The following is a 12,976-nucleotide window of genomic DNA, read 5'->3' as shown; positions in this document are numbered from 1 at the left end:
AGGGACAAAGAAGGAGAATCTGGTACGCGGGGTAGAGAGGAAGCTTCTAGCAGGCAGCGAGAGGTCCCTAGAGTCTCATCACAGCCGCAATGGACAAATCTGAAAACTGGGAATAATTAGACATGAGGGAACTTTTTAGGACACTGGTAATGTTGTGACTCATGACAGGTGTTTGGATCACCCAGATGTATACACCTGTCAAAACTCATCCAATCGTACCGTGGAGATTTATACATTTCACTCTGCTTAATGAAACACATGCTGAAACGTTTAGGAGTGAGATGTATCAACGTCTACAATTTACTTTGAACTGCACAGAAAAAATAAGAGGGCTGGATATGCGGAGAGAGAGGTGATGAGGCAAGTGGGGTCAACTGTTAATAGCAGAACCTATTATGAGAGGATGCTGGTAATCACTGTACCATTCATCCAACTCTTCAGAATGCAATTTTTTCATAACAAAACATTGGAAGGTCAGGCGCAGTGGCTCATGTCTGTAATCCCAGCACTTTGGGAGGCCAAGGCAGGAGAATCACTTGAGTCTAGGAGTTTGAGTCTAGCCTGGGCAACAAAGTGAGACCCCATCTCTACAAAAAATACAAAAATTAGCCAGGCACGGTGGTGCTCACCTATATCCCAGCTACTTGGGAGGCTGAGGTGGAGGCTGCAGTGGCTGTGATGGTGCCAATGCACTCTGGCGTGGACAACAGAGGGAGACCCTGTCTCAAAAAAAAAAAAAAACAAAAAAAAAACACAGCTAGAAATGGTGAGGGCTGTGAAGAAAAACAATAAAGAAGGAATTTGATAAAAACTGGGTAGGTCAGCAAAGGCTTCTAGGAGGAAGTGACAATTTACCTGATACCTAAATGAAAGACAAGGGGGAGCTGATCAAAGGGGCAGGCAACCCACCCCTGCCGGAGACAGGAGATTTACTGTCTGGGGAAACTGAGGCACACAGGCTCAGATGCAGGGACAAAGACACAGTGAGGGGAGGGAGGAGCCGCAGAGTAGAGAACAGGGAGACATTGAAGAGTGGGCAGTCTGGTCCCTGCCCATTTGCTCCCTTCCCACGGGAAGTGGGAATATGGCACCACAGAAGAACAGAAGGAACGCACGGATCCCTGGAGATCCAGGTCCCCACCCAGTTGCTTGATTGACAGGGAAACCCACCAGTCCGCACATGCCCCCACCTATACATAGCGCCTCTTTTCAAACAAGTTTTGAGTCTCCAATTAGTTTTCTATTTCATTCACGTTCTTTCATGGTGATAAAGATCTTATTTCACTTCATAGATCACAGTTGCGATCTGGCAAACTCGGGCCCTCCAGAACATCTGTCTGGTTGCTCAGTTTTTTTTTTTTTTTTGCTTTTGAAGTCATGGTCATTCATTTATTTCTCATTACATTGGGCTGGGCCAAGAGTCATGTGCCAGTGTATAGATTATATTATTCTGTTGCTTTCACACAGAATTGCGATCCATGTTCCAATTGTCTCCCAAGTTCAAGACCTGGATCAGAACCAGAAGAGAGCGGCCACTGCTGCCAGAGGCTAGGGGCTGCTGGAGGAAAGGCACGAAACAGACCTAGAGCTGACCACACACAGGGTTCATGATCAAGGGCGACCCTCTGGGTACCCGAGGATCCTGCACACAGCTCATGGGTGGGGGAGCCCACAGAGGCCCCTCAAAGTGAATGGGGATGGCACAGGCCTGGGTTTGGAACTGCGGAGCTGGAAGGACAACTGCATCTGCCCAGGCAGGACCTGAAAACATGTTGTCCTTCCATTTGTATCTCAAAATCCTGCGTAGAGTCTTTCCATGAGGACAGGGCCAGGGCTGGCTCCTGGGCCTCTGGGTGGCCTCATGGGTCGTCCAGTAAAAGTCCTGCAAACTTGTCACCATCTGGGGACATTCCTGCCAGTTCTTCTCCATGCCCTTCTGCGTGAGACACTAGGCAACTGCTTTAGGCCATTCATGATTCTTCTTCCTCAACTCTTCAAATTCAGAAGATTTCTAATCTTTTAGGAAGCTTTGGATCTCCAGTTACTCCAAAGATGAATTAACTGGTCTGATGGTTTTTCTGGTTTCTCGGTTTCTTTTTCCTTTTTTACTTCCTGGGGGCTTCTAGTCATTTTAGTCAGATGTCTCACTTTCTCCACTTTTATTCCTGAGTTTTCTCCCGGGATCCTTTTTACGGCAGCCTTAGGGCCTAATCCTGGGTTGGCAGAGAACTGGCACTCACTATCCCCTAATGGTATCCAGGAGAATCAAGAGGTGGCCAAGTGTGGGAATGTGTTCTCTCCTCTCTGTTTCAGCAGGTCTCTTACTGTAAGTTTTATAAAAGGATTTTAAGGAGAATAGATTTTTTTAAACAAACTTTTAAATCTCTGCTCCAGAATATGAGATCCCTAACTTTGCTAAACTGCTGGTTTTAATTAAGTCCTCAGGCAGTTTCTGAGTACACTCAAAACATAATTATCCTGTTTGAAAACAGGGTAACCAATATTTTGAGCAGCCGACTCAAACATAAGCACATATCCAAGGCTGGCTTAGCATTTGGGGGAAAGCCTTCAACAGGAAATACAGAAATAAAAAGAAAAAAGAAACTCAGAGGAAACAGATAAAACTCCCCGAAATTCTGTAACTTATACTCTAAGAGAAGACAACTGCATTCGTGGAACAGGAGGCTCTAAGAAAGGAACAACAAAAAAAGAGCTCTTGAAAATATAAGATAATCCAAAATAAAAATGCTAGTAGAAGGGCTGGCATATGAAGTCAAGGAAATTGGCTCTTGAACAGAACCAAAGGACAAAGAAATAGAACAAAAGAGAAACAAGGAGGCCAGCTGTGGTGGCCCACACCACTAATCCTAGCACTTTGGGAGGCGGAGGCAGGAGGATCACTTGAGCCCAGGAGTTTGAGACCTGCCTGGGCAATATACTGAGACCCCATTCTCCAAAAAATAAAAAGAAAAAAAGACAAAAATAAAAACAAGTTTGAAAAGAGAAACAGAGAAAACATTAGAAGCTCAGTTTTCTGAGGACCAACATCTAATCAATAGGAATTTCAGAACAAAGAAAGGAAATTATCAAAGAAACTGTAACAGAAAATTACCCAGACCAAAATGACATGTTTCCAAATTGAAAAGCCCTATGCTAAGGACCCAGTACAACGGAGGAACACAGATCCATACCAAGGTACCTTGTAATGAGATTTACCACCACCAGGACTAAGACAAGCTCCTAAAAGCTTCTGAGACAGTGAGAAAAGGGTCACATACAAAACATGATAAATCAGAAAAAGCATCAGATCTCCCAATTAATTCAAAACAATGGAGCAATGCCTTCAAAATCCCAAGAGAAAATTATTTCCAACCTAAAATTCTCCACTCAAACTGTCCCAGTAGAATGAAGACATTTTCAACATTTAGGGTCTGAAAATGTTTGTATTCTGTGATGGGTTAAATTGTGTTTGCCCAAAAGATTAATTGAAGTCTTAATCCCTAATACCTCCCAATGTGACCTTAACTGAAAATGGGATCATTGCAGATATCATCAAGTCAAGATCAAGTCATACTAGAATAGGACAGGCCCTTAACCCAATAGAACTGATGTCTCTATTAGAAAAGAAAAATCTGGACACAGAGACACACACACAGGGAGAATGCCATATGACAAAAGAGGCAGAGATTAGAGAGGATGCGGTTATAAGCCAAGGAATACCAAGCTTCAACACCCATCACCAAATGCTTGGAAAAGGAAAGGGAGAGTTCTCCCCAGAGCCTCAGAGGGAACATGGCCCTGGTGGCTCCTTGACTCAAACTTCTAGCCTTCAGAACTGTGCAAGAACAAATTTCTGTTGTTTTAAGCTGCCCAGTTTAGTAATTAGTTACAGAAGCCCTTGGAAATGAATACACCTCCCATCTCTGCTTTCTCTGGAACCTACTGAAACACATACTCCATCAGAACAAAGGAATAAACCAAGAGAGATGACACAGGTTTAAGAAAAAGGGGTTGTGACCCAGAGAAGAAGTGAAAGGAATTCCCAGGTTGATGGAAAAGGGAGGCTGCAGAACCATAGCTGTGCAACTGGTCTACTTTGGAGCAGGACTCAGGCTCCAGGAAGAGGGTCCCCCAGAAAAATATCAGAACTAATTGAAGTCAATGAACAATCTGATGTGTCTGACCACCTGGAAAAAAGTTTTGCGATGCTGCTGAAAATTCTGTAATTAGTAGGCAAAAATTATAGAAAACTAATCAAGTAGAAAAATAAAGGCAATTACAAAACTCCAGAAAAAAACAATAAGTCACCATGATAGGACACCATCTATCTCAGCTATGTAAGACATTTATAGTTATAATTGGGTAAGCATCAGATGTTAACAAAAGGTAACTCTTTTAAGAAAATGGAGGGAAATATGTATTTGAAAGGGGCACCAATCTAAGCGTTAAATTCTTATCCTCTCTAGTAAGAAACCTATGGAGAATGCCTAAAGCTGAAAAATCAAGAAATAACAGCATGATTATATTATTTTAAAATATGGAGAATATAAACAGAAAAAATGGCTAAAAGAATTTAGCATGCTTACTGTTTTAAGCAAGACTTGGGGTAGGGGCCAGGCACAGTGGCTCACACCTATAATACCAGCACTTTGGGAGGCCAAAAAGGTGGATCACTTGAGCTCAGGAGTTCAAGACCAGCCTGGCCAACGTAGTGAAACCCCGTCTCTACTAAAAATACAAAAATTAGCCAGATGTGGTGGCACACACCTGTAATTCCAGCTACTCAGGAGGCTGAGGCACGAGAATAGCTTGAGTCTTGGATGCAGAGGTTGCAGTGAGCCGTGATCGTGCCACTGCACTCCAGCCTGGGTGACAGAGTAAGACTCTGTCTCAAAAAAGAAAAAAAAAAAAAAAAAAAGAAAAGAGAAAGAAAAACAAACAAGGTAGGCAGATGTGACACAGAGGATGTATAAACTTTAATCAACTTTTATAAACTTTAATCTTTTAGATTAAACTTTATAAACTTTAATCAACTTTTAGAAAACGTAGTTCAAGTCTATACAAGAGCAGAGAGCATAATATGATGAGCCCCCATGGGACCCAGCTTCAACAATGAGCAACTCACAGCCGAATTCACTTTTAAACAAGGTATTGCTTCAATAAAAATAAAAATTGAAAAAATTGAAAAAAAAATTTGTAGATAAACTATGGTGAATCCTTTTTGTTGTTGTTGTTGTTTTCTGAGGTGGAGTTTCACTCTTGTTGCCCAGGCTGGAGTGCAGTGGTATGATCTGTGCTCACCAAAACCTCCATGTCCTGGGTTCAAGCGATCCTCCTGCCTCAGCGTCCCAAGTAGCTGGGATTACAGGTGCCCGCCACCATACATGGCTAATTTTTGTATTTTTAGCAGAGATGGGGTTTCACCATGTTGGCCAGGCTGATCTTGAACTCTTGACCTCAAGTAATCCACCCCCCCACCCCCACCCCACCCAGCCTCCTAAAGTACTGGGATTACAGGCGTGAGCCACCATTCCCAGCCGGTGGATCCATTTTTTAAAAGTAAGAGACAGTGTTTTCGAGACACAAAGATCCGCAAATGCAAAGGCCCTGGAGTGTGCCTGGGGAACAAAAATAGGCCTCCAAGCCTGCAAGATAACGAGCAAGAGGGAGAGTGGGGTGGGACAAGGCTGGAGAAGGGGGAAGGGCCTGACACTTGACTGGCAAAGGTAAGAAGTTAGGATGTAATTATAAGCATCATGGGACTCATTAAAGATAAGGTTTTCGTTTGTTTTTAAAATTAAGACAGGTTCCTACTATGTTGCCCAGGCTGATCTCAGACTCCTGGCCTCGAGAAGTCCTCCTGCCTTGGCCTCCCACAGTGCTGGGATGACAGGCGTGAGCCACTGTGCCTGACCCAGTTTGACTCCTGAGTTAGCCTAGCCAACAAAAGGAAAAGGTGTTCCAGGAAGGACGTATAGCTTGAGCAAAGGCCTGGAGGTCAGAAATCTGAGCTGCTAGCCAAGGAGGCCCCACAGCCAACACTCACCTTCCCACTTCCACAGGGTGGCCCGAGATGTGTCCTTCCACTGCCCGCCTGCCACAAACAGCGGCCGCCCATTGTACCGCACCTTCAGGTGACTGCTGCTCTCCACGTAGGGCAGGCGGAGGCTCAAGTGGTGCAGCTGCATGCGGCAATCCACCTGCCTCTCAGCCACCTGCAGCACAAACTGGAGAATGCCCACCCCCCCCCCACAAGATGTCAATGGGATCATGCCACCCCTGGCCTAGAATGTGCCCGGGAAGTTGAGGCAGCAGTGAGCCAAGACTGCACTACTGCACTCCACACGGGCAACGGGAGTGGAACGCAGTCCAAAAAAACAAAAAACAAGGAGCGTTGGTAAGGATATGGAGAAATCTGAATTCTCATACGCTGATGGTGGGAATGCAAAATAGTGCAGCTATTGTGGAAAACAGTGTGGCAGTTTTTCAAAAAATTAAAGATTGGGCCGGGCAAGGTGGCTCACGCCTGTAATCCCAGCACTTTGGGAGGCCGAGGCGGGCGGATCACGAGGTCAGGAGATCGAGACCATCCTGGCTAACACGGTGAAATCCCGTCTCTACTAAAAATACAAAAAATTAGCCGGGCATGGTGGCAGGCACCTGTAGTCCCAGCTACTCGGTAGGCTGAGGCAGGAGAATGGTGTGAACCCGGGACGCGGAGCTTGTAGTGAGCCGAGATCGCGCCACTGCACTCCAGCCTGGGGACAGAGCCAGACTCCATCTCAAAAAAAAAAAAAAAAAAAAAAAAAAATTAAAGATTGAATTACCATATGACCCAGAAATGACACTCCCAGGTATATATACAAAAGAACTGAAAGCAATTGAAACAATTGAAAGCATCAGATATTTGCACACTCACGTTCATAACAGCATTTATTCACAATAGCCAAAAGATGGAAGCAACCCACATGTCCATCAACAGATGAATGGATAAACAAAATGCTGTCTATACAGACAATGGAGTATTCAGCCTTAAAAAGGAAGGAAATTTGACACATGCTACGATATGGATGAACCTTGAGGACGTGCTAAGTAAAATAAGCCAGTCAAAAAAAGGACAGGACAGGCATGGTGGCTCACACCTGTAATCCCAGCACTATGGGAGGCCAAGGCAGGTGGATCACCTGGGGTCAGGAGTTCCAGACCAGCCTGGCCAACATGGTAAAACCCCAGTCTCTACTAAAAATACAAGAAAATTAGCCAGGGCTGGGCATGGTGGCTCACACCTGTAATCCCGGTACTTTGGGAGGCCGAGGCAGGTGGATCACCTGAGGTCAGGAGTTTAAGACCAGCCTGGCCAACATGGCGAAGCCCCATCTCTACTAAAAAATACAAAAATTAGCCGGGCGTGGTCGTGGGTGCCTGTAATCCCACGTACTCAGGAGGCTGAAGCAGGGAGAATTGCTTGAACCCAGAGGCAGAGGTTGTAGTAAGCCAAGGTCATGCCACTGCACTCCAACCTGGGCAACAGGCCGAGACTCTATCTCAAAAAAAAACAATCAGCCGTGTGTGGTGGCAGGTGACTGTAATCCCAGCTACTTGGGAGGCTGAGGCAGGAGAATCACTTGAACCCGGGAGGCGAAGGTTGCAGTGAGCCAAGATCGCACTCCAGTGTGGGCAACAAAAGCGAAACTCTGTCTCAAAAAAAAAAAAAAAAGACAAATACTGTATGATTCCACTTCTCTGTGGTGGCCAGAGAGTAGTCAAAAGTCTGAAACAGAAAGTAGAATGGTGGTTTCCAGGGACTGGGAGCAGGAGAGAATGGGGAGTCAGCATTTCCTGGGTACAGACTTGCAGTTTTGCAAGTTCTGGAGATAAGTAGTGGTGATGGTTGCACAAGAATGTAAAAGTGTGTAATGCCACTAAACTCCAAAATGGTTAAAATAGTAAATATGGCCAGGTGTGGTGGCTCATGCCTGTAACCCAGCACTTTGGGAGGCTGAGGTGGGTGGATCACTTGAGGTCAGGAGTTCGAGACCAGCCTGGCCAACATGGAGAAACCCCGTCTCTACTAAAAATACAAAAAAATTAGCCAGACGAGGTGGCAGGCACCTGTAATCCCAGCTACACAGGAGGCTGAGGCTGGAGAATCGCTTGAACCCAGGAGGTGGAGGATGCAGTGAGCCAAGATCGTGCCATTGCACTCCAGCCTGGGCAACAGAGAGAGACTCCATCTCCAAAATAAATAAATAAATAAAATTTAAAAAAAAATAACAGTAAATTTTACATGACGTATATTTAACCACAATTAAAATTAAAAGTTACTATTTAAAAGACCATTTGCAGGACTGGATGTGAAAAGGGAAAAATATTCTAAGCCAATTTTTTTTTTTTTTGAAACGGAGTCTCGCTCTTTCGCCCAGGACAGACTGCAGTGGTGCAATCTTGGCTCACTGCAAGCTCTGCCTCTCGGGTTCACGCCATTCTCCTGCCTCAGCCTCCTGAGTAGCTGGGACTACAGGCACCCGCCACCATGCCCAACTAATTTTTTTGTATTTTTAGTAGAGACGGGGTTTCACCGTGTTAGCCAGGATGGTCTCGATCTCCTGACCTCGTGATCCGCCCGCCTCAGCCTCCCAAAGTGCTGGGATTACAGGCATGAGCCACCGCACACGGCCTCTAAACCAATTTTTAAATAAACATACAAGGTTAAATGTGTGCTGTGTAAGAACCACCACCTATTCAGCTGCTGAGCACTCCATCAGTCCTAACTCAGCAAAAGAACCCACCCTCCGGGAAAACCTAAAAGCGAACCGCTCTTTCCAAAATGCATTTTTACAGTTGGACATCTGTGTTTCCCAAGCCCTCCTGCCAGCCCTTGGCACTCTGACAAGCATTTCTCACCCCTGGGGACATGGGGACATGGGGCTGGAGGTGCAAAAGGGAAAGTCACCAAGGCTGAGTTTCAGCTGGTTGCATCCTTGCAGCCAGGACCAGAGGACTATGTGGGGGTTCCCCAGCTCCTACCGTCCATGCTGGACTCATGGGGCACGGCTCTGCCACAGTGGCCGGGCTCACCTCCATGAAGTGATTGCTTAGGGCGGGCCCTGAGTCATTCTTGAAGGTCTGGCTGACACGGAAACGCCTCTTGTTGCTGTTCTTGTCCCAGTGCTTCCCGTAGCTCACCTCCAGCTGTGAGTGCAGGTGGCCCGAGTCTTCCTCATGCCAGAGCTGGACCTGGGACACACATGGGTGGTGAACTGCCCATGGAGGCCCTGCCCACCCTGTCCGTGGGCCTCCTCATAGCCACCCAACTCCAGGGATGTCAGCCTGGTTTTCAGAAGAGATGGTTCTGTAGAAAGCACTTTTTTTTTTTAATTTATTATTTATTTATTTTAGAGACAAGACCTCACTCTCCCACCCAGGCTGGAGTACAGTGGTGCCATCTTGTCTCACTGCAACCTCTGCCTCCTGGGCTGAAGTGTTCCTGGATGAATAGATGTAAGACTGAGGCTAAAGTTCCAGCCCCGGATCCATTCCCATATGGCTGTGTAATAGTGAGCAAGTCCATCTCTTTGGGGATGAGCTCAGGGTACTCAGATCACCACTTGCCTGACTCTGGTACTCTCTCCGGATGTCGCACCTGGCCTGGGTACCCACCTTGTGGCTGAAGGCTGGGATCTGTGTGCAGTGGAGCTCGTGGTGCAGCTCCAGCCTGTAGGCACCGTCTGAGCCGCTGTCTGCCCACAGCTTCTGGCTGGTGCTGCACTCGTGTGCCGCCTGCTTTGCCTGACCTGTGTGGATCGACCCAGAGACCCCTGCCCTTCTCTGCCAGGCAGCCCTCCACCAGGGCTCCAAGAGGAGGGCCTGGCCCAGCCTGGCCTCAGCCACACCCCCCATGCTCTGCTCCACCTGTCACTCCATCAGAACCTGTCGATGGGGAGGTCTTAAGAGATGGGTGAATGTCCCCTCAGCAGACACACTTTTTAATGGGCAGGTACTCACTCCTACTCAGAGCCAACAGAATAACTAATGGAAAACTCCGTGGTGACAGCGTATCTTAGCTCACGGAACCACAGCCCTAAGAAACAGGGCAGGCCCTGCCACCTCCACCTGCCCCGCAACCAGGCACGCAGTGCCTTACCCAGGAGGCTGTACTGGATCCTCAGGGAGTTGGTCCAGAGCTGGCTCCGTTGCTGCAGCAGGCCAAGGGCACGAAGCCCCACCAGCCCTGGCACGAACAGCTCGGCACCCAGGGCGGCCACCCACCGTCCATTCTCCTCCTTCCTCTCCAGCAGTGCTGCAGGGACAGAGAGCAGGCAGATGAGAGGGTCAGCCCTCAGGGACCAGCACCCCCATCCCCAGGCAAAGAAGGGACTCAGGAATCACCGAGGGGCCTTGGGGTTGGGGGCTCCTTGAAGAGCCGACATGTGCGCCCTGCACAACGGGCCACAGACAGGCCTGATCACGGCTCACTGTAGCCTTGACCTCCCAGACTCAATCGATCTTCCCACCTTAGCCTCCCGAGTAGCTGGAACTACAGACGTGTGCCACCACACTTGGCTAATTTTTGTATTTTTTGTAGAAGCAGGGATCTCACTATGTTGCCCAGGCTGGTCTTGAACTCCTGGGCTCAAGTAATCCTCTCGCCTTAGCTTCCCGAAGTGCTAGGATTACAGGCGTGAGACACTGTGCCTGGCCCAAAAATAAAGTAGAATAAAACAAAATCGAACAGGACAGAACAGATAAGAAAGAACAGCACATCATGGGTTGTTGGGTAAATTTCACCTTCTGAAGCTTCTGAGACACAGAAGGCCAGCCAGAACACATAGGTGAAACAGCCAGCTGTTATGACTCCCAGACCCCCACATCAGGGGGTCAACAGCCACTGCTCGAAGTACCCCTAGCCCCAGCTCCTGTCCTTACCTTGGAATCTTCCGGAACACCCATGAGCGGCACACCCAGCCGCCACCACCCCAGCTCCAGCACCAGGGCCAGCACCTGCTCAGTCTGTGTGTGTTGTAAATGCCCAGTGTATTTTACGTCAAAATGTTACAAGTGTTTCTTATCGTGGGTCAGAATAAAAACAGTCCAAAAGTTGCTATTTTAAGGTTTGCGGGTGCAGTTGGAGATTGGGGGAGGTTCTGGGGACTCACAGGGAGCCTGGATCTGCCCTTAGATCGGATGTTGATATTAAGAGAAGCTGCAGTGATGAGGACCATAAGGAGGAACTTGGGCCACCACACCCTAACCTGGCCACAGAGCAGAGGGGACAGAAGGGGTCTCATCTCCTACCTGTCATGTGGGCCTGGTCACTCAGCAGATTGCTCAGCGATGCGGAGAAGGCCAGCTTGCTGCCCGCCTGCCGTGTGAGGTTCCCGGTGAAGATGACGGGGCTGCCCCCCGTCACCAGTTTCACCTCCAGCTGCGCCTGGAACCGCTCGGCCTCGCCACCCATGGCTGGCTGCAGGTCACTCCAGCCCTGAAACGGCCTCAGTGTCACCTGGGAGGACAGGCTTGGCCAGCAGGCCCAGCCCTGACCACACAAGCTGGGACCAGACAGGGCAGGAGACAACCTAGCTAACGACCTTCCACACCGATCCTTACCCAATTTTTGTTTTTCCTTGAGACAGAGTCTCACTTTGTCTCCCAAGCTGGAGTGCAGTGGTGGGATCCTGGCTCACTGCAACCTCCACCTCCTGGGTTCAAGTGATTCTCCTGCCTTAGCCTCCCTGGGATTACAGTCACGTGCCACCACACCAGGCTAATTTTTTTATTTTTAGTAGAGATGGGGTTTCACTACGTCGGCTAGGCTGGTCTCAAGGTCCTGAGCACAAGTGATCCACCCGCCCTGGCCTTCCAAAGTGTTAGGATTACAGGCATGAACCACTGTGCCCAGCCCTTCCCCAATTTTTTAAACTCTGGATTTCTCAAAATTAGAAACCTGTGTTACAAACTTAGACATAAATATAAGGGACTCCTCTTCTCTCCTTGACATCCCCGTCATTCAATCCATCAAGAACTCGAGTCAACTGTCCCTATGGAACGTGTCTAGAATCAACCAGTTCTGCCACCTCCACTGCCTCACCAGCTGGAGCCCCGGTCATCGGCCTGTCTCACTGCAACATCCTCCTGGCTCTCCCGGCTCCCATCCGGCTGCTGGCAATTCATCTCCACACAGCGACCAGACACGTCGAATGCTGGCACGCTAGCCTTTCTTACAGTACAACCCAAAGTCCTTGTGAAGGCCAGCAAGGCCAGAACTTTCTCTGCTGGTCAGTGGTGCAGACCTGGCCACGGGAAGACACTGGCAGATGGGCCACGGGGACAGCTCACTACACACTCCACGGCCCCGCAAAGAAGATTCTCTGGAAAAGCCATGAGCAACTGCAAATATCATCTTTGATGGCCCCGCCGACCTGCAGGCTCCCCACCCCCACAGCCCCGATGGCCACCAGTAGACGTCAAAACAAGACCCACTATTACCACACTGCCACTACTTAACGCTGTCTGTCCCCGATCTCCACAGATGTGTGTGCAGATATGTATGTATGAATGTGTGGATGTGTGTACAGATGTATCTGTAAATGGATGTGTGTGTATACAGGGGTGTGTGTATACAGGGGTGTGTGTATACAGACGTGGGTGAATACAGTTGTATGTATGAATCTGTATATACACGGATGTGTCTGTATGTAGACGTGTGTATGGACATGTGCGTGAACGTATGTATACGGATGTGTAAAGAGGTGTATATATATGGATGTGTGTATATGAATGTATGCATACAGATATGTCTACATGTGGATTGTGTGAATATGGATGTGTATGGATGTGTGCGTATGGACATGTGAACAGATATGTATATATGGATGTGTGTGTGGATATATGTACAGATATGTATACATATGAATGTGTGTATATATGAACGCATATACAGATATGTCTATATATGGATGTTTGTGTGTGTGAATAC

At 47.9% G+C, this 12,976-nt stretch overlaps 1 protein-coding gene across 1 annotated transcript in view; it reads right to left on the bottom strand.

The window, feature by feature from the left end:
* LOC129047196 (uncharacterized) overlaps positions 1-12,976 on the bottom strand; it is a 155,029-nt gene that overhangs the window by 77,941 nt on the left and 64,112 nt on the right. The window contains exons 24-28 of the mRNA XM_054534755.2: positions 11,296-11,482; positions 10,145-10,300; positions 9,661-9,794; positions 9,079-9,237; positions 6,047-6,227 (exon numbers count right to left, since the gene is read on the bottom strand). Coding sequence (XP_054390730.1) covers positions 6,047-6,227; positions 9,079-9,237; positions 9,661-9,794; positions 10,145-10,300; positions 11,296-11,482 — 817 coding nt within the window. The remainder of the gene's footprint in view (positions 1-6,046; positions 6,228-9,078; positions 9,238-9,660; positions 9,795-10,144; positions 10,301-11,295; positions 11,483-12,976) is intronic.

The sequence above is a fragment of the Pongo abelii genome, chromosome 18 (assembly GCF_028885655.2).
Source record: "Pongo abelii isolate AG06213 chromosome 18, NHGRI_mPonAbe1-v2.0_pri, whole genome shotgun sequence".
Classification (NCBI taxonomy): domain Eukaryota; kingdom Metazoa; phylum Chordata; class Mammalia; order Primates; family Hominidae; genus Pongo; species Pongo abelii.
Note: the sequence above shows the minus strand (reverse complement) of the source record. Positions and strands in the feature narration are given on the sequence as shown.